This window comes from Mytilus galloprovincialis, chromosome 13 (genome assembly GCF_965363235.1).
Source record: "Mytilus galloprovincialis chromosome 13, xbMytGall1.hap1.1, whole genome shotgun sequence".
In the NCBI taxonomy this organism is placed as follows: domain Eukaryota; kingdom Metazoa; phylum Mollusca; class Bivalvia; order Mytilida; family Mytilidae; genus Mytilus; species Mytilus galloprovincialis.
The window spans coordinates 47362844-47386022 of record NC_134850.1 but is presented as its reverse complement, the minus strand read 5'-3'; the positions used below and the strand labels follow the sequence as shown (position 1 = coordinate 47386022).

General features: G+C 31.1%; 1 protein-coding gene across 3 annotated transcripts in view; it reads right to left on the bottom strand.

Moving 5' to 3' along the window:
- LOC143056721 (high affinity cGMP-specific 3',5'-cyclic phosphodiesterase 9A-like) overlaps positions 1–23179 on the bottom strand; it is a 68364-nt gene that overhangs the window by 8471 nt on the left and 36714 nt on the right. For 2 of the 3 annotated variants that reach the window (XM_076229873.1, XM_076229872.1), the window contains exons 6-12: positions 20131–20272; positions 15946–16041; positions 12424–12546; positions 6544–6704; positions 5295–5397; positions 2993–3097; positions 158–304 (exon numbers count right to left, since the gene is read on the bottom strand). In XM_076229873.1, coding sequence (XP_076085988.1) covers positions 158–304; positions 2993–3097; positions 5295–5397; positions 6544–6704; positions 12424–12546; positions 15946–16041; positions 20131–20272 — 877 coding nt within the window. Of the gene's footprint in view, positions 1–157; positions 305–2992; positions 3098–4180; positions 4364–5294; positions 5398–6543; positions 6705–12423; positions 12547–15945; positions 16042–20130; positions 20273–23179 lie in introns of those variants that run through there. The other variant, XM_076229874.1, reaches the window with a different exon arrangement.

Genomic DNA, 23179 nt, shown 5'->3' with positions numbered 1-23179 from the left:
TATCAATTAATATCACTTGCAGAAGCTTATCCTACACACATAATACACTTACAAAATTTTCCTTTTCAAGGTGTAATTTCACATTATGTTCATGAACATGGCTATAAACTTTTAAACTATCAGCTAATAACTTGATCACTTTAGCAGTCATACTAACCTCAATCACAGGGAACAGTTGCCCTAAAGCTTCAAACAATGGAAGTAATGCAAACTTAATAAAGCCTATCTGTGATGATGATTTTGTTACTTTTTCTCTGTCCATAAACGGGGCCACAGGTAAGCCTTCTAATTTCTCTATGTCACTCTAAAATTTAAAAACAAAAATAAGTAGAAGTAACAGTGAACTCATTAAAGGATATTCCTATCCACCTATACAATTAGTATATTGAAGTAAGAATATTTTCTCATCTCCCCTTAATCATGTTGGATTATGTTTCTTTATGCACAATGAAAATATATAAACAAAATAAATCTGACAGGATGATTTTTGCTTGCTCAATGCAAACAATGCACACAATTATAACGTAAACTCAACATGATCCAAGAAAATGAGGTCAAGTAAGATAAACCAAGCCTTAACTTTTTTTTTAAGTGGCCACTGAACCATGAAAATGAGGTCAAGGACAATGGATATATCATAGACGGACACTTCATAACACAAGGCATTTATATACAAAGTATGCAGGTCTTCCACCTTCTAAAATATATAGCTTTTAAGAAGTCAGCTAACGTCACTGATGAAGCTGCTGGATCACTATCCCTATATGTCAAGCTTTCAGAAACAGAAGTCGCGGGCTTGACAAAAGTTAGTTAATCTTGAAAACATTTTATTCTAGTGCCTGACTTTGGTTCATAATCATACCATTATCTTTCACCAAACAATATCATAACAATTACTAATTTATTGGATATGTATGTTCAAATCACTAAATTATGTATCTGTTTATCAATTTACTACATTTTCATTTATGAAAATTAAGCATAAATCATGTTTTCAATTCAGTAATCATAATTCATGCTTTCAATATATTGGGTTGTCCTACTTGTACTAAGGCTTCAATACCATATGGTTATATTAAATTATTCCAATGCTTTGTATCAGTATTGATTGCATTAAATAACAAACTAAGTTAAATGCATTTCAAACCTGGTTACATAACTGTATTTCATCAGATACTTTTGTAAATAGAGATTCTAACACTGCATATACTGGGATGAAATACTTTTTCACTCTAGACAATTAAAATTATCAAATTTCAGTCAACACTTGCCATCTTTCAAATATTTCAAATTTAATGTATAAAAGTGAACAAATATCCTACTGCATGTCTTATGATTATATTTAGAATATTGGCCAACATTGTGTTCTTTCTATATCATTTTAATAGGCATTGTTTCCTTTTTACTAAGTATCACAATAGCAAATTCATTGCTTACAGATATCTTAATTTGTCAATAATAAGAAAAAAAACTATGTGTTTCTTGTTACAAAATATTCATATAATTCTTAAGCATTGAATACAAGTTTCATTAGGCAGAACTGTGGTAATTTTGGAAGACAAATCATTTTCTACTGTTACACTCCATATAGATAAGGAGTCCATTGAAGACTTGTGTCATATTGACAATAAAAGGATCCTTTCTTGTTGATAATTCTTGCATTTTACTGTTTCTGTCTATAAAGCTTTTAAAAAAAATAGCAAAAAAACTTCTGCAAGAGAAAATACTCCTGTAAGGAGAAAATTCATGATTTCAGTTATGTACCTTGTTTGTGAATTTAGTATTGCTTATCAGTATTGCTCAGTTTATTTAATGTCCTGCCTTTCATAGATTTCCAAAAACAATCCAAAAACAGAAATATGGGTAAAAATTTTAAATTATTTGTAATACTGATAATTTTTGCTATTATACAATTCTATCTATCAATTTTAGTTTTTAAGATATGAGGACTAAATATTTGTTTTTGCTGTTATACAATTCTATCTATTAATTTTAGTTTTTGAAAATATGAGAACTAAATGTTCATGTTGAGATCTTTTTTGTTGATTTTTGCTGTTTATTGTTTCTGTCTTTCGATGTAGTTTTCAAAATAATAAGCCGAAAAAAAAACCCCCAAAAAAAAATAGCTAAAGGGGGCAATAACCTTTAAAAAGTTGATTGACAATTTCAATCCTTTTACATGTTTTACTCATCTGTAAATCTTGTAATGTTGATCATTTTTATTGCTCTAAGACTCTCTCTATCTTCTTTAGTTTCCAAGATAATTGATAAAAAATGCAAAAAAATTGTCAAGTTATCATTTATGACATTTCCATGAGGAATGTTCCCTTGGTCTAAATGGATAGCAGGTCAAGTTCTATTTTTAACTATGGTGGCCATGTTTTTTCTTTGGCTGAAATTTATTTTCTGAAAGTTCTTACACTCTCATGATGGTTGTGGTCAAATTTTGTCCTGCTTGGCTTTGGGGTTGCAGGAGGAAAGAATTTCAATAATGTTAAACACAACAACCATCAAGGTCACTGAGACAATGTGAGAGTTGGCAATAGTTCATATATCCATAACTTTTAAGTGATAGATAATATACAGCCTATATTACTATAATCATGCAAAAACATCATTTGTTTAATCAATATTGATATGAAAATATAATTAAAGCTGTAATCCTAATGCTAGCAAGTTAAAGGTTTGGTTTGCTTATTTGCTTTGTTTGTATCAATGTTTTCTCAAGTTTTGTAGTTACGATTGACATCTGAAAACAATATAAGTAGGCAGAGATAAACATGTATAGGTAAATTTGATTATTTGATAAAGTCCAATCAAATTAAAAAATAATGTATACATGTTTGACTCCTCTTTTTTATATTGTTTTCAGATGTCAATCTTAATTACAAAACTTGAGCAAACATTGATACAAACAAAGCAAGCAAGCCAACAAAACCTTTAACCTGCTAGCATTAGTATAACAGCTTTTAGATTGTCAGAAGTGATTTACCTGGTTGAAGAATTCCTGTAAAAGACATTCAAGCCATGGTTCAGCTACATCCAGAGGTCGACATTCATTAGAAATATCTGCTATTTTTAGGAGGACCATTAATAACTGAAGAAATAACACACTCAAAACATAAAAAGCTATAAAAACAAAACTAAAAATAAAGCTAAATAAATTAAGAAACGGAAGGACTAAAAAATAAAGAGATGGGCTACATCTACATCACTGTGGGTGTTTCAATGCCAGACAATTCTGCAATGACATTTTCCTCATAACTTTTGTGATTAATAGTGTCTCTTTATCTATTATAATTTTTATCTTAAACATGATATAAGGCAAAATGGAAAAAAAATGTGACAATCATTATCAATGGGCAAAAACTCCAATAAAGAGGTAAAGTGATATCCTATATGACTGTCTTAATTGTAGTTCTTGACTTGATGATCATTTTTGCGCATTTAAATTTATAACTATCTCTAATATCTTTTTAAGAGATAAGGCAAAAATGCAAAAAAAAGAAGATTAAAATCGTCATCAAAGGGTAAAATCTCTAATAAGGTGGTGAAAACTCCCTTTAACTTTGAGGAAAAATTTCCGCCTAAAATAATTGTGATGTTGAAAAGGTCCCAGGAACTCATGATCATCAATAATATTTCATTTTAATTACAGATATAAAAACTTGGAAAATATACACAAAAAATATATGCTGATAACAAAAAGGATTATTAGCAACAAAATATTTTATGAAAAATTTACACCAGAGGCAAAATACAGATACTCTACAACTAACCTGTGTCAAAGTTATCTCTTAATATCAAAATAAGGAAAAGTCAAGGTCATGTTGTCGTTAGTTTCTGTTTTTTATTATTTCTTATTTTTTTTCTGATCTTTACTTCAGGGAAAATATCAAGGTTATTCTTAAGTAATAATGAAGTATTAAATAACATTTTTTTTATATATAAAACTGTAATTAGTTGGATGGATACTTCTAAATCCATAAAATCAACTGTGATGTTTTTTCGATTTTCCTTATTATCTTTTTATTTGAAAACACAGAGATTATGTCAAAATATTTTTTTATATATTACTAATATTTTAAATAAAATAATAATAATGAAAGGAAAAAAATCTATAACACTTTAAAATTTAAAAAAAAATTCAACAAAATAAAATTGTGTGGTAAATTAAAAACACAGTAGTGCAAAATTAGTAAAATAACAACATTTTTTTTGTTCTAAAGCACACACAACAAAGGTTTGTGCGAAATACCTGGTTAAAAAATTCCATTAATAAACAATCTAACCAAGGCATCGCTACATCCAAAGGTCGTGCTTCATTTGATATATCAGATACTTTCATTAATATCATCGTCATCTAAAATATCAATTCACATTTTCAGAACAATTTGTAATCCTTTTTTCCCCATGACAACACTTTGCAGCTATGTTATACGAATACAGCGGTCAATAACATTTTATTTTTAAGAAATCACTCTATTCTAAATGAAGACCTGTCAGTACAAATCGGTAATTTGACTGTTGTAAAAAGTTTCTACACTAACTATAGGTAGATCCCTGATATCATTGTTTTTTTTCTTTACTTCAGAATCTTTTAAAGTATTTACAGCTGTTCCAGGAATAATTAATGGTAGGGTCAGAGTAAACTTTTCTTTTACTTCACTGTCTTTACAGTTTGAATTGAATAGTTCTTATGAATGTTTCTGGCTATCTTTCTAAAATAATCACAACCCATTAAATTTCAAGTAAATGCCTTCTAACCCCTCATATAGACATTTCTGGAACAGCCTTTAGTTATTAAAAAAGACTGGATTCACATATATTGGTTTTTGCATTTGTCAATCAAAAGTACTATATATCTAATGCATTACCTTCTGCACATAGAACTATTTGCTTTTGCTTATCTGCAACACTATAAATTTTGTGACATTTCAACTTATACGCTGTAAATCAATCTCTTTTGCATTATTGGTTCAGATATTTTCACTGATGTAAAATTTTTACAGAAACTTCTGTGATGACCAGTAATGGAAGACATACTGTAGAAACACTAATTTTCGTGGGGCTAAAATTTCATGTTTTTGTGTCGTAGGGGATTTAATTTCGTGGATTCCAATAAATAGAAGTAATATTATATAAATGTTAAATTTTCGTGTGTTTTTAATTTCGTGGATATATTCATTCCACGAAATAAATGAAATTTAATCCTCCTCAAAAATTTCTGCTTCTACAGTATAGTGATTAGGTTTATGAAACCTGCAGTTATATATATAATTTATATAACTTACCAATGCTTTATGATCCTTGTTGTTAAAGTCAAATGACGGAGTACATGATTTAAAATTATTGAGTATTTCATTATGTTTGGCCATATCTGTTGCCAAAATACACCTACAAAATATGTGTGTGACATACATATATCTATAAAATACACCTACAAAATATGTGTGTGACATTCATATATCTATAAAATACATCTACAAAATAGATAGAAACAAGAATGTGTCCACAGTACACGGATGCCCCACTCGCACTATCATTTTCTATGTTTAGTGGACCGTGAAATTGGAATAAATTATCTAATTTGGCATTAAAATTAGAATGATTTTATCAAAGGGAACATGTATACTAAGTGTCAAGTTGATTGGACTTCTACTTTATCAAAAACAACCTTGACCAAAAACTTTAACCTGAAATTTGCACTATCATTTTCTATGTTCAGTGAACCGTAAAATTGGGGTCAAAACTCTAATTTGGCATTTAAATTAGAAAGATCATATCATAGGGCACATGTATACTAAGTTTCAAGTTGATTGGACTTCAACTTCATCAAAAACTACCTTGACCAAAAACTTTAACCTGAAGCGGGACAGACGGACGGACGAACGAACAGACGGACGGACAGACCAGAAAACATAATGCCCCTCTACTATCGTAGGTGGGGCATAAAAAACCTATTTTGATATATCCCAGTAGCTTTAATGTTCAAATTTATGGTTTACATAAGTATAAATAAGATCTGTTATGATTGCAACTGCAATGAGACAACTGACCACCTGAGACCAATTGATGTAAAAGTTAACAACTATAGGTCACTGCACTGTGCTGGTCTGTTATTTGAGTTGTTCTCTTTAACCCATTTGAGTTGTCTTAGACCTGCCTGTTGAATTTTAACAATTTTGTATTATTTCTAGAAGCCAATTAATTTTTGCATAATCTCAATCAATTTGTTCGCCCCTTTTTTCTGAAAACTAAAAGGAATTAGTTGTTTCACATAATGTAGACACTTGTTCATATCTTGACATCTAGGCGTCTGTTTGTATTTTATGTAGGTGGGTACTTATCTTATTGTTTTATTCCTCACAGATTTTGTAGTATTGTTAACAATAGATTTGTTCCTTACTCTCATTCAGTGTTACAATTGTCAATCAATAAATTTTGAATATTCAAAATAGGTTGACCTTTTCAATGATTCTGAAGAGCTGATGTCTATCTACTCCATCACTTTTATCGTTGATTATTTTCTAATTTATTTACCTTATCATGCCTTCTCGTACCCTTTTATATTGATCCTTAGAAAGATTTCTCATCACATTACAATGTCTTTTTTCTAAAACTTCAAACGCTACTGAGCAGTGATGATTTTCTAACGGTGAAATGTCATTATATCGTAAAGCTAACTCTGTCTTGGCATTGATCTGAAAAGAAAAGTACAAGTTCTCTGCATTATTGCATAACAAGCAATTTCATTTTTTACCGAGTGTTTGTGAAAATCTTAACTTATTGTATTAAACAAACAATCCATGGAACTGAGAACCAGTCTTCAACTAAATAAAAAAATAAATCATTGTCTCAGATCATGATATGCATGAGAAAGGTTCAGTTCTAGCAAACATGTTTAACCCTACCACATGCTGTATAAAGTGTCTTTCCAAAGTTACAACCTGTTTTTCAGGGGTTGTCATTGATTTGGTGTCTGTTGTATTTGATTTCATTTTTGTTTATTATCAATCAGGTTGTTTGTTTTTTCTTGCTTAATTTATTTTATTTATAAACTGGAGAAAAATGGTTTCGTTGCCCTAGGAGATGAAGGAAAAATCAAAATTCATGCAAACAAAAAGCAATGAATGTTACTACATGTAGCCTGCATGTACCTTACTGGAACATTGCACTTGCATTTGTATGTCAATGTAAAACTCAGATTTGAACGATTTGTAGACTTATAATACTCAAGGTGGTACCCAACACTTTAACTAAAATTAATTTGGCTCGTTTAATTTTCTTGAAATTTTGACAAAGTATTTACTTTGACTCTTTGACAAAAAATATAAAAAAAATTTAAAATTTGAACCAACCGTTTTATCAGAAAAATTACACTGGTTATATAGCAGTTTGACAAACTCTACTTTTGATCATTGAGAAGCTTAATATTCCCTTAACAACACAACGTAATTAAAACGGTAAGCTGATATTACAGAGTTATCTCCCTGTAGTGTTAGGTACCACCTTAATTGAATGAATACCTGCATTTACATGTACATAGTATGGTTTGTTGTATTGTCCAATATAATAAATGCAAATTCCTGTTTTCAATTTTCAATTTTATTGCAATTATCTTAATAGAACATAAATAGCTCTAAGTGTGCCATTATCTTTTCTGGTTTTAAGAATTACTACATTAAAAGATTAGAATTAAGACTACAGTTTGTGGAAAGGACAAACCATCTTACTACTTTGTAAACATCTCAATTCCCGAGGCAATAAAATTATTCCCACAGAAAGGTCACAAAGATAAAAGTGTTCAGATCAATTAAATCTTTTTTTGTTTAAAACAATAAATACTCAATATCTTAGAAATCTCAATAATATAAATCCTTGGATTAAAAACACAACTGGAAGAAAAGCAGAAGCAAAAAGACTAAGTTCAATTCTTTGTTTGAGAAATGGCAGTCACTGGCTTGTTACAATTAGCAGAAAAATAGAATCAACCGTAAATTTATCGTACATGATCCAGCCATTTATCAATTACAATGCTTCGCTACATTCAAATGGCTGTAACAATTGGCGACAAATCCTATAAAAAGATGAGTTAACGTACACGTCACTTTGATGTTGTTATTTTACTGACAGGTCCGTACAGAATTTTATAAACAACTTATTGATTTCTGTCGCAGAGACATGAAATTGCATTTCTCTCCAGAAAAAAAATCTTTGTCACAATCATTTCTAAATCAAATTTCTATATATGTATTTCTTTGATGTTTAATAAGAAAGTTGACACAAGCAGTAATTCCATACTGTCTTTTCTATAGTATGACGTGGTTGCTATGTCTCACATATGCCTTAAATGGCATCTGATCTCCTTTTAAACCTTTTCCTGAAAAAAACACAGTCACTTTGAAGCATGGTTTACACCATAATTTGCATTGCAATTAACTCACAAATGTCAACTTATATTTGAGTTTAAAATAGATTACTGCAACAGTAATAGATTTATGTGACAAGACCTGCTGCAATATTCACCAGAAAACATTTATTGTCTTAAATCTAGTTAAAATTGAATATTTAACTGGATTTACTAATATATATGACAGTAAATCAGTTAATCGAATCTTCTTATTTAAGGAATGACTGTAATATTTTTTCTGTCTATGAAGAAATAACATAAAAAATTTGGTGCACACTGAATAACGCGCGTAGTGGGTTATTTGACAGTGTGCACCACATTTTTTATGTTATTTCGAATAGACAGAAAAAGTATTACAGTCATTTCTTATAATTTAATTCTAAATTTCATTTTAAACCGTAGAAAACCATGAAAAATCGTTGATGACGTCACAGTCACATGACTCAATTATGTCTATGGGCTCATAACAAAATAACGTCAGCCAATCAGAAGACGCGTTACATCCAAAATTAAATTATTGTCATATATATATTTACTTTTTTACAAAATAAGATGTGGTATGATTTCCATTGAGACAACTCCTGTAAGTCTCAACTCTAGAACAAAACAGAGTAAGATAAAAATTCAAAAAAGGTATTTCACTGTGCTTAAACGGCTGTGGGTAACTTAAGTTACCCACAGCCCAAGATGGAGCCGCCTTGCGTCGGTTAGATACTTTTCTTCTATAGAATAACAATACCACGAATGCATCAATTAAACAACTGAATTTAAAAGTTGTATTAATCGTTAAGGGAAACCCCTAAACTGGAAAGGTGATTAAATTCTACAAAATAAACGAACACAGCACGATTTTAAAAAACACTTAGGCTGTCCGTAACTTCAAAACAACTTGTCCGTAACTTTTTTCATCATATCAATAAAGATGACCGTAACTTTCAAAGAATCGACATACGCGGATGTAATGTTTAAACTGATGATAGAGATTGCATCGAATACATATTCACAAAACGAAGTAGATGTCAAGTATGAGATAATTCATTGTATCGATGGAAGACAAAATTGGGAAAAATATGAAAAAAATCACGATAAATCCGCAAAACTCGGGTCTCATTTTGTATAGTATTAACGTCGGGTTACCCGAATCGCCTATAGTTTGGAGGTTTGTTTCCGATCATAGCAGATAAACTGTTGAAACATCATTGTTCGTTTTTATTTTTGAACAAGTAGACTACACAAGTATTTTTTACACATACATGTAGCATGTATACACTTACTGATTTTCTGCCAGCAACGACAAGGGTAGCGTGAATCCGGGATTTTGGAGGGGAACCCAAATTGCCCAGGCATGCAGTGGATAGACTACACGAGACTTAAGTGCACAAACTTTTCCCGTCTTTTTGAAAAAGCCAAAAACACTTTTCTCTCATCCCCACAAAAACAAATCCCATCAGCATTGACAGTAAAATAAAAGGGGTGTCAATCTGGACACACTGGGACGTTGCGCACGGTGATATTGCGGCACCCTGACCAAGATTTACAGTAAATGGGAAAAATTGAGAAAAGGACATTTTGTATAAATGAATAAACCTAGTTTTACAGCTAGCTGCATATTTCATTTGTATGCAAGTTGCAATAAATCTCATTAAACTGAATAAAACTAAAAGACACAATAGGTAAAAGTCAGTGACAATAAAAAGGAAAAAAGCAGTCAACATAGTGTAACAATTCGACATAGTATATAAAAATATAAATAACTACGTAGGACAACAGGGTAATTTAATAGTCTAACAACCCCTGATAACATACAAAGAAAAAAAACATACTAGGAAACATATTCAAAAAATCATAACACAATAACTAACTGGTGGGATGTATAAATACCGAGCCGCGTCAAAGAGTATTCACCAAAATACACATAGAAAGAAACAGAGGTGAAGGTAAACCGCAAACATATAATTAAACTCAAAACATTAAAGAGTATGGAAAAGCCTTGGTCTGACAAGCGAAAAACGTCGATAAGACGCACATCAGTAAATAAAAGTTCAAACCATAACCAGGATGGAGGATGGAGTACCACAAACCCCACATAAAACTTCTGTAGTGTAAGTATGATGCGTTAATAAAATCACATTTGGTGGTGAATGAGTAGTATAAACGGCCGCGAAGGTTACAAATATGATGTTAATTGTCTTCTAATTGTTGAAATTATAATTCTTAAAATTTTAAATCAAAAGTTACCCACATCTAAAAATAAAGTTACGGACAGTCTGCTTAGTTTCGATCAAAAAGTTACGGACATCTTATGCATTTTTTAAAGTTGACCTTGCGCTTTAGTGAACTCTATATTAACAAATTTATGGTAATTGTTAGTCATTTCTTTATTCAATAATCCTATAAATATTTACATTCTGCATGAAAAACGTCGCAAAAGGTACATTTTGTATGAATTAAATATCAACTAGTTTAGAGTCCGCCATCTTGGGCTGTGGGTAACTTAAGTTACCCACAGCCGTTTAAGCACAGTGTATTTGCAGTCAATAGATATATAGCCTATTAATTCATCATATTATTCAGTGTATGGTGTCAAAAAAGCCAATAAGGAAGAAGGGCCTACCATTATTTTACATGATCAGGGGTAATTACCAGTAAGCCCATCTCCACAACTTTGTCAAGGTGAGTAAAAAATTAAAAAGAATTTTGCAGTCATTAGCTTCAGATAATCAGTGTATTAATTGATCCTATTCTTCAGTATATGGCTTCCTGATAGCCCGTAAGGAACAAGCCCCTATCATTATTTTACATGATCATCAGCAATTACTTCTAATGAACAGGTTTTACATCTTCCTGAGCATTAGCTACATGTATATGCAGTGTTATAAAACTTCCTGGTTAAAAAATAGTTTGAAGACTTTTAAAAAGGAAGTTTTGTAATTACTACAACTATTATTTTAATCTTATTAAGGAGTGTAACCTAAGAAAAACCAAGGATAGATAAAGTGATAAGCTGGTTCAATCATATATAGATGTCCTTTTTAAGCCTGAGGAAGAAATTTTAATCTTTCTGACTTTAAGTAATACTTATCAATAGAAAATTAACAAAATTGCTAACTACGGCAAGATGCAAAAATTAAAATGATAAAAACTGTTCATTTTTTTTTTAATAGTGAAAATATTTTTTAATTTAATGAGAGATGAAAGAACAGGTTCTTCTGTCCTCCACATGGCACGTATTTGGCATTTGAGATGCTGTTGTGAAATTCCGTAATGAGACAATAAAATTTTAATATATTTGGTTTTAGTTCAATGGTACAGAAATTATGCACAGCACACCCATTAAACAAGGTTACACTTTAATAGGGAGTCAAAGGTCAGAATGATATTACTTTTGTATATGACACACCCCAAGCCCATGATGCAACTGTATACAAAGTTTGGATAAACTAAGTTTTAATGTACAAAAGATATGAGCCAGACGCAAATTGGACAGGGTTTTAAGGTGTCAGGGTCAGAGTGAACTAACTTTAGTACACAACACATCACACGTCCATTGTGCAACTGCATACCAATTTCAAATAACTTTTAAACTTATGAACAAAATAGTAACTAAAAAAGATTTGAGTATCATATATAGGGATTAAAGGTCAAGGTCAGAACGTTCTGACTTTGATATATGACACACCTAATCCCATGCATACTAACTGCATATTACATTAGGATAACTGAAGTTTAACTGTATTAGGTCAGATATGAAATGATTCTCCTGAATAAAATAACGCTCTCTTTTTACCATGTCTGTCAGGTGTGAATTTTATTATTAAAATTTTTACCGAGTACTTTAGAACACATTCTTTTTTGTTCCATAGTTGTTAAGGGTTAGATCATAATGTGCAGTTATATATATGTTACAACAGTACTTATAAAATTATTTGTAACTTTGTAATTTTTCAATACTTTTCATTTTTGTGGGTGTTTTTTCACAATGTTTTATACTTATTTAACAGTATACAAACCTGATATGCATTATTGTACCCTGGATGATCTAAGTCATGACAAATAGCTGAGGTAAGCAGGATAAAAATTTCAATATCATCTAATAAGGATGGCAGGTCAATCAACCATATCAACCCATACATCTAAAAATAGAAAATCACTCAACTGTGATAAAGATAAATGGAAAGCAGTGAAAGCATAAAATAATTATATGATCAGACATTCTTACTTATATTTACAAATATATATAGCTATGTACTCTTGTTTCTGTACATCTCAAAACAATAATTTATATGATGTAATGATCAGTATTCACATTGCATTGGCTTTCATACAATAAAGACTGAAAATGGGGAATCCATTTGTTGATCTACAATGTTTTTATCTTCAAATGAAATTCAAAGAATGCAACAGTTTTAAAAGATTTAACAGTGAGCATAAGGAAGTGCCAAAAACTAAAACTGAGAAAGGAAATGGGGAATGTGTCAAAGCAACAACAACAACCTGACCATAGAGCAGACAACAGCTGAAGGCCACCAATGGGTCTTTATTGTAGCAAGAAACTCCTGCACCTATAGATGTCCTTCAAGCTTGCCCCTTAAAAAATATGTATACTAGTACAGTGATAATGGACGTCATACTAAACTCAGAATTATACACAAGAAACTAAAATTAACCAGATGCTCCGCAGGGCGCAGATTTATACGACCGCAAAGGTTGAACCCTGAACGGTTGGGTCAAGTATGGACACAACATTCAACCTGGAATACAGCTCTGAATTTGGATTGTGATTAAATAGTTGACACAACATAGGTTTCTGACACAGAATGAATGTGGTCTAAGGAACTTAAATATTTTTTTTTGCTTTTGAGCAATTCACTATGCTGTTGAATATTAATCCTCTCAACAAAAAAAAAATGTTTAAAGAAATGTTCTTTTTATTTCTGAAATGAGAAAAATTCAACCCCCCCACCTAATTTTTTTTTCACCTCCCCCTTTCCCTTATTCCAAAATATGATCTCAATTCAAATTTCTAATGGAGTTTGCAACAATAACTACTCATTTAAATACATCATAAAATATAAATATATAAAATGTCATACAATTTGAAAATTTTTGGCTAACTTTTAGAAATGGCTGATTTTTCATAATTTCTTTACACATGCACGAAGAATGGAATTCAAATTTTGCATGTGGCGAGTGTGTTTGACTCCAATCTTTCTTGATAAGGATCATCATTTTTTTCTTCTGAAGGTTGCTTGGTGGTTCTCTGGTATTTCAGCTTCCACCTGACTTTAAAAACTGACTGCCAATAATAGCCAATAGTGTTGAAAGTGGCGTTAAACACCAATCAATCAATACATCTGAAAAAATACTGGTGACTGGTGTATATTTCACTGGTTTACTTAGTTTGCTGTGCATTTTTATATAAGTTTCAATACTTTTTGTAAATATGTAGCTATACAACAATAATTATTTCCTCATAAGACTACACTCCTTAAAAATCGGTAATCAAATCCTTGCTTTAAGTTGTTTACCACAACCAAGATACCAGGTAACTCAATTGAAAATCAAATGAGTTGAAGATATTTTCAATAGGAAGATTATGAATATGATTGATTCTAGATCTGGTAAACAATTAAGCCAGCCATGTCTTTATTAGAAATGTGAATTAAATACTAGCTATAAAGTTTGATTTCTATCCAATTAATTTCATGTCCTAATCTGTAAATCAATGATAATACAATGTGTGGAGTTCCAATGGTGCTTGTTTTATACTTCACAGAAAGATTCATCCATTTTTTTTTATAGGGCAATAATAAAGCCTCCCTTTTAACATTGTTTAATGATAATGACCGTCAAAGATAAAATTTTATAAATGATTTTTATATTGCTGTTAGATGTTTGACAACCAGATCTTGCACAAACCTATGAGCCTGTGACTACAATACATTAAATAAGTTATTTCAACATAAAAATGATACAACAGTGAGTTGACTAGCCCCTGACTTTACAGTATAAAAATATAATATTTTTGAAAACAGAGATAAATTAGATCAAGAAAAAGCATCTGTTCTATCAGATATAAAATATCTTTAATCAAGGGGTAAGATTTTTAATCAATGCTTTTTCCTAGCATAAACTGACTTAATTCCAGAATATTCACTGTCATCTTTAATATCTTTGAGGGATAAATATAACAAAGATGTGCAATTAACTGTAATTGCTTTACCGGTGGCTTGGAACATAAACCTAAATGAAAAAAGTTAAGTGAGCAAGCTCACATTACCTCGTCAGACACATTTAAAGCTAGATGTGTCAAAGCGACACGAATGGCCCCGTCCCAAAAAGTTGAAAAATCTGCAATTTCAATATAAACACATGTGGACACAAACATGATGGTAGTCTCACATACCAAAAATCAGCCCAATATCTGAAGGCATTTAGAAAAACTGTGATTTTCAACAAATTCTCAAAGTCCAAAGCCAGTAATTTCGGCATAAATTAGTGGAGCGGAACTAAACTTAAACTTGATCTGTAACTCATCATGTTTAACTCACATACCAAAAATCAGCCCAATATCTGAAGGCGTTTAGAAAAAAAGTCTATAACTGTGATTTTCAAAAATTTCTCAAAGTCAAAAGACCATAATTTCTGCAAAAATTAGTGGAGCAAAACAAAACTTAAATTTGATCTGTAACTCATCATGGTTAACTCACATACCAAAAATCAGCCCAATATCTGAAGGTGTTTAGAAAAAAAGTCTGTATAACTGTGATTTTCAACGATTTTCAACAAATTCTCAAAGTCCAAAGCCTGTAATTTCGACAAAAGTGAGTTGAGCAGAACAAAACTTAAACTTGATCTGTAACTTATCATGGTTAACTCACATACCAAAAATCAGCCCAATATCTGAAGGCGTTTTGAAAAAAAGTCTGTATAACTGTGATTTTCAACAATTTTTCAAATTCCAAAGCCCGCAATTTCTGCAAAAATTAGTGGAGCGGAACTAAACTTAAAATTTGATCTGTAACTCATAATGGTTAACTCACATACCAAAAATCAGCCCAATATCTGAAGGCGTTCAGAAAAAAACTCTGTATAATGGTTTGTTGCTGAATGACAGAATGCCGGAATTACGGAATATCAGACAAGGGTAAAACTTTATGGCACCGACAACTTCGTTGCGGGGCCATAAAATTTATATACCCCAATAATGGTTGTGGCCAAGAAGTTTTAGAGGAGAATTTTTTTGTAAAAGTTAACAGACGACAGTCGACAAGTGATGATAAAAGTTCACTTGGCCTTTCAGACCAGGTGAGTTAAAAACAAATAGTCCAACAGACAAACAATAGTACACAAGACACAACATAGAAAACCATAGACTGAGCGACACGAGGTCCACAAAAAACTGGGGAGGGGGGTGGGGGTGGGGTGATCTCAGGTGCTCCGTAAGGGTGAGCAGATCCTGCTCCACATGTAGCACCCTATATACTTATATGTTCTTAACTCTTCCACTGATATAAGTAATGTAAACTTACCATTTGTGCAACCATAAAACAGTGTTTAAAGTTGTGAAAAGGCACTTGGTTATAATTTCTATAAATTTCGTACAACCAGTTATGTAAGATTGGCATCTGAAATTAGAAAAACATCAAGTTTTGAACAGAATTTAAATATTTTAAATCATATACCATAATAAATTATCAGTTAAAGCAAAGTTACTTTCTTGACAGAGCTGGCTGATTAAAGCCAAGCAGCATATAAGATTCATATTCAGGACAAAATATATCAATGTGATATTAGACTGACAAAGCCGAGTCAGATTTTTAATGTGTTAAATCACATGGTCAAACATGTCACCATAGCTGAACACATTATTCTGCCTCCTTAATGCAAAGTGCTTAGTGGAAAAGCACCAAATACCAATTTTAAAGGCTTTGGTTTGACCATAAAATTAGTTAAGGTCACTCACTCTTTAACTACTGGAGTTATGCTTGATGAAGACATATATTTTGATGGACATTTTGTTTTTGGTTTGTTTGTGCTTAGAGCTAATTAAGTGTTTTTTCTCTTTTACAAATTGGTAATCTTGTTTGTAATTGTGACACAATTGCAGGTCTCTCTGGTACCAGTGTACTGGGTTTTGGATCTCAATGCTCTTCATCTTCGTAATTTATTTGGCTTTTTTTAACTTTTTTTGGATTTGAGCGTCACTGATGAGTCTTTTGTAGACAAAACGTGCGTCTGGCGTATATATAAAATTTAGTCCTGGTATATATAATGAGTTTATCTAAATCAAATTAGCGAAATGATAAAAAAATTCTACATTCTACCTTATTTTGTAACTGATTAATAATGTAACACACCCATATGTTTTTCTTTGGCCTAATGGGAAAATGAGCTTTTGATGATCAATATCTTATTCAGAATAATTTTGATTCATCATTTTAACTCCAACCGATTTCCAACAGAGATAACTACGTTATGACAAAACTACAATTTTGTATGATAAACTAGATTATTTTTTGCGCCCCTGGTATTTACGATGTAAAATCGTTGCAGCACAGTGGTAGTGCATTTAAATATCAGGAATTTCCAATCTAATTTATCATAGAACATAAATGAAGTTGAGCTCAATGTCTAAATGCTTCTTCTATTATAACTTTTTAGTTCATTAAGTATTTATGGAAAAAGTGAAAATAATGGAGATAGAAAAATTGCATTATAATGTTACTGCAACATGCAACTAGTCAATAAATTAAGCAAAACAGCCTCAGAAGCGTCATACCTTTTATATTCCATTAAAAATTTACGCATTATTTTTTTTCGAGACTTTTTATGCCTGAAGAAATAACCCATTGCGTCAATGTATTACTACATGTAATAATGTAATTTCCATACGGAAAGTTCAATAAGACACGGTATATAAACGGCCTGGGGAGAACACTGAATAAATTAATGTAGGTATCCAAAAAGGTTTAAAACATGGAAACCACAACCTTTTTTTTTCATCATGTCAACTCCTATTGATTTCACAAAGAGTTAACTTTATAATGGCATGATTACAATTTTGTATGATAATTTAGATTTGTTTTGCTCCTGATATTTTTAACATAAAGCTGTAAAAAGCACAGCAGTATAACATACATACATTTCCTGTTTGAATGGTTTTCATTAGGTTTTTTTAAGGCCTTTTGGCTTTATAGCTTGCTGTTCAGTGTGAGTCTAGGCTCTGTGTTGAAGACCTTACTTTGAAAACAATGGTTAATTTTTTTTTTCAATTTGTGGATGGATGGAGAGTTGTCTCATTGCAGTGATCTTACTAGCACTCGTCAATTTCGTATTTTACGAAAGGGTTTTCTCATTGATGAAAGTATTTCAAATCAATTTCGTCACTTTAATTTTGAAAGTGTAAAAAAAATTTCCCAATAAAAACCATAAATCTACCTGTCTTCATGTTTTTGACAAGTTTATGACCTCCAGGTAATTAACATTTTCAACAGGTGTTACAAGTTGTGATTACAACTAATCTGCTTATCGCCATCGGATGGGTCACTGATCCGTTAATTATTAATAAACCCCATAATTGAATGACCATCATAATTATTTCCCCAGGAAGATCAGTCAGTCGGCATTTAAACAACCAGGAGTATAGTTTTGTCATTTAATAAAAAAAATGTAACAACCCAGACAGTTCGCATTTGAATTTCAATATTTCCCAAACGATCACAATCTGAAGTTCGTTTGTCGTAGATTTGTCATTCAAAGGCATTTTCGTCATATTTGATTTAAATTTTCATCAAAAACTTTCTACAATTTCCATTTAAAATAAAGAACTTTAAAGTGTTTATTTAAAAACTTTCACGAGTTATACAGGTGCTTCCTGTATTGTGTTCTACGCATGCGTGAAAGTATTCCTTTGACTATTTATAGTCATTGGCACTCACACCACTTCTGCTCATATCTATATTTTCTCCTTTTCATAACCAAATAAACCAGTACAGGTGAATAATTTAGAAGTAGAGTTATCACTTTTAGTCATTCAGTTATAATCAGTTATATTTAACTTAAATATTTTCTTCTTCTTTTTTATTTCTCTTGACTTAATTGCTTAAGTATTTTATCTAATTGCCTGTCTATAATAGTTTTCTCTACAATTGTAAAAGTATAATTCATGGTCAATTAAGATCTTGTTTATCTGTTATTTAAAAAAAAAAACATTGCCTGACATATACAAATTAGTTGAGTTCATTTACTTCTTACTGAAATTATGTTTGAAAAAGACTTCAAAAGGCAATAACCTGTTGATAGACATTTTACTTTGATGCTACCTCGATTTGACCTTTGGCCTTGAGTATATGTGAACTCTATAAATGACCTTAAAACAAATCCTAAGTAATGTTTTACTGATAATCCTATAAATATAGAGATTTATAGCATAACTACTTATCAAAGAATTCTCATTCAGAAAAATAATCACTGAGTGACCAAACAACCCATTAATTCACAAGGTTAATTATCATTCGCAAGTTGCATATTTTGTTTAACTTATAGTTTTTGGATTAGTTATTTGTTTTATTATGTTGTCCATCATGTCCATGAACTGTGTTTTGGAAATATATCTTAATTTGTGAACAGGTAAATTCAAAAAAGAAATTATTTATTTCCTTATTGGATTTTTTAAATTCAACTGTATTTATACCAAGTCAGACCCTTCATGTCCCTTGTTATTTCCAAGGAGTTTTTTTAAATCTTAAATTTAGAAATCCAGCATTAGTTCTGATTTCCTCCTAGCATATTATGCAACAACTTCTAAATTTGAAAAAAATAGGTGTGAATTAACAGAGCTGTTCCTGATTATGCCACTGTTTCAATATGGAAGTATGATAGTGTTTGCCTTTTGGGGATAATTAAGAAATGTTGTATTGATAACTTAGTTGTCTGACTGTACAATCAATACACAATGTGTAAGAGTTCCCAGAGGTGATGTCCATTGCTGTCAATGTATACATTTTACACTAATTGACAATGAACAATAAAGTTAGCCGAGTTTGACTAAGACTGACAAGACAACTGGATTATGATCCATTCTTCTTTCATCATACTAAACTTATTAAGTTTTCTTACAATACTTATCACAAGGAAAGAGTCAGAATTAGTTGATTTTTTTTTGTAAAATATCTTGGGCAATTAATTGAATTACAAATTTAATCTAGACACATTTTTGTAAGGTACATTTGTTCATATCCATTCAGGACTAAATATTACTTGAATAACTATGCAAATAGAATCAACCCAGAAATTATGTGTGCCTGACTATTGTGAGATTTGCTGAATGGAAATGGCAGCTTAGAAGTCAGAATTAGGAGTCAGGGATCCAGAATAAAGTATTTATCATCAAGCGGAACGAAAAAAGGTACAAATATTCAAATATTCAAAATACTCATCTTTTTTTGTGTGAATTGTACATTATTTCATGTCAGAGCCTTCTATATCTGTCTATACAGTATTGGTTTTGCTCATTGTTGAAAACAAAGACTTGAAACGATAATGTCACTGTGTAGGAGAGACATAAAAGGAAAGCTAAGTTTTAAACAGATTATAAATGTAAACTGTTTAATCAATCTTCCTTATTTCATTGACTGATCATGTTTCTATGAAAAGTCAATCACTATAAAAGTTGTAAGTGATGACCAAACCCAAATATATAAATTCAATAATACCTCAATATTTAGATTTGATACTAGATTTAAATCTATATACATTTGGCGAAGTAATATCAACATTTCTGGGTCATCCCATTGCCAGTTATCAAACGTGGGCTTCCGTAAATATTCTCTCACTTCATCTGTTACGTCCACTTGGCTAAAAATAGAAGAAAGAAAACATTATGAAGATTATATGTTGATTTATTTATTATTCTGTAAGGTAACTTTGTAATTGTAAAACATTATTCTCATATTTTAAAACAAGAATGTGTCCAAAGTACACGGATGCCCCACTCGCACTATCATTTTCCATGTTCAATGGACCGCAAAATTGGGTAAAAAATCTAATTTTCTAAAATTAGAAAGATCATACCATAGGGAACATGTGTACTAAGTTTCAAGTTGATTGGACTTCAACTTCATTAAAAACGACTTGACAAAAAACTTTAACCTGAAACTTGCACTTTCATTTTCTATGTTCAGTGGACCATGAAAATGGGGTCAAAAGTCTAATTTGGCTCTAAAATTAGAAAGATCATATCATAAGGAACATGTGTACTAAGTTTCAAGTTGATTGGACTTCAGCTTCATCAAAAACTACCTTGACCAAAACTTTTAACCTGTAGCGGGACAAAAGGATGCACAGATGAACGAACAAACGGACGGACAGACAGACCAGAAAACATTATATGCTCCTCTACAATCGTAGGTGCATGGGGCATAAAAATCTGTCCTGTTTTAATTTTACGTTTGACTTCAATAACAATGAAAATGATTACATATAATTAGTTGAATAACATTCTAATTGATCAACGGATTATAAGACAATGCAGGTTGACAAGTATGTGTACAATCTACTGAAAATATCAAATAGATGTAAGAAAATGAGGTATGAGTGCCAATGAGACAACTTTCATCTAAGTCACAATTTGTAACAGTAAGTGAACAATTAAAGGTCAAAGTACGGTCTCTAACACAGAGCCTTGGCTCACACCAAACAGTAAGCTATAAAGAGCCTCAAAGTCAAAGGCTAAATCAAACATTAAAACTCATAAGTTGAAGAGAAAACCAACAAGTTCTCCAAAGTAGCAAGGTTAACTGTTGCTACATTTTCATATTAATGACACCTATCAATAATACTAGCTAAGTCTATGTCTATTAAAAAAATACAATACTATCATGATTATGTCTCCGACAAAACAAACATGGACAGCAGTAGAGTACTAGAGTCTAAGTGTAAGCCTAACCATAAATGTACATATTACAACAGAGTTGAATCATTTCAAACAAAAATCTCAGACATAATGGTTTTGAGGAGGATCTCTTATATCAAAGTAAGACGTAATAAATCGTGCTTTTGGTGCAAAACTCCATTAACCCATACTAGTTATATTTCATATAGAAATGGATGTATCAATCACCTTTTACTGATGGCTCAATTAAATTAGCCAGACACAGATACATTGTAAAGCTTATAAATGACTTTTCCCACTAGATCTCAGCCACAAGTTTCATTCAATCATTTATTCATTAATATTCCCATAAGCCTTCAATCTATTAGTACAAACCTCGTTCATATTCTAAAGCTCTTTGTACATTTACAATACAAAAGCAATTCTGGGAATTAAAGGGACATTTATTTGTTACGCAATGATGATAACATTTACAATTTAACTAGAGATTGTAGAATAAGCAAAAGAACTGATTCAATACTTCTTCCTGGAAAACATTTCACAGTTATAAGCTGACTGTATTGCTTCTTATATATCTGCTGACATTATTTAGAGATTAAATGGTTTCAAAATGAAATTACTCCATAATAAATCATCTAAGCCACAAAACAATTAGTTCAATCTCAAATTAGAGAAAAGACAGAATATGATCAGTAAAAGTGCATTTTAAATGCAAAGCTAATGTTAAGATGCAAAACTGTTTTTGTTTTCTTGTATCATATACATGTATTGCAGACCATACTGATTTTCAAATACAGACCCTTTATCGTATTCACATGATGACTTATAATAAGCAACTTCTGCTGTATTCATACTGCATTTTCTCATTAGTCTAATTCTAAGTTAACACAGCATTAAAAGCTTACAAATGAACATGCAGCTATGGGATCAAATGGGATTTAACCTAAATTTTGTGTATCAAAAAATAAGATTCATTCAGGTTTATACCTTAAACACAATAGAAAAACAAGGTTTCCTAAGCAATACAAAATAAGGAGATACATAAGATATGTGGTATGATCAAAACCCTTATAATACCATATAGCAAGCTGTAAATGGTCCAGACATGACAATATAAAATAATCCAAACAAGAAAACTAGCAGTCTGATACATACATATAGATCCATGCCCCATCTACTAAATCTGGAGTTTATATATTTCATAGGAAAAGAAAGGAGGAAGGAGTAATTCATTTCCTTTCCAGTCAAAGTAAATTTATAACAATTGACAGGGTCGTTCAGCTTTCAAAAGAAAATGAAAATGTTAAAATAAAGTCTCATTAAACATTTGACAGAATTGTATTTCTCTGAAAACGTCAACAGGATTAGAGAGCATCAGATCTAATTAGAACATTTTAATTAAAACTGCATAAAGAGGGTACATAAGGGATAGGGAAAGTCACTTTCATTTTAAATAATCTTACAAATGTATATCATCTTCAAAGATGCCAAATTAAATTTAACTTAATAAGGCTTGTAACATCCTAAATAAGATTATAAGTATTGAACTTAACAGTGTTTAAATACATACATGTGGAGCAGGATCTGCTAACCTTTCCAGGGAACCGTGAGTCTTTAGTTTTCTGCATAAATATTGTTGGCTTTTTTCATCAAATTGGGAAATTTATAATAAACCATGAATATGACTGAAACTTCAATTTGCAGACCCCCCTTTCAAGTGGTTAACCCTCATTTGAAATCAGACCCCTTATAGTCGGTGAAGATACATAAATCGACCCTCAAATCTGCACATATAGTCATTTTAGGCATGAAAAATGTTTAAATGAGTGTTTTTCAGTTTGTTTGTATGTACATTTACTACTGAGACTGCA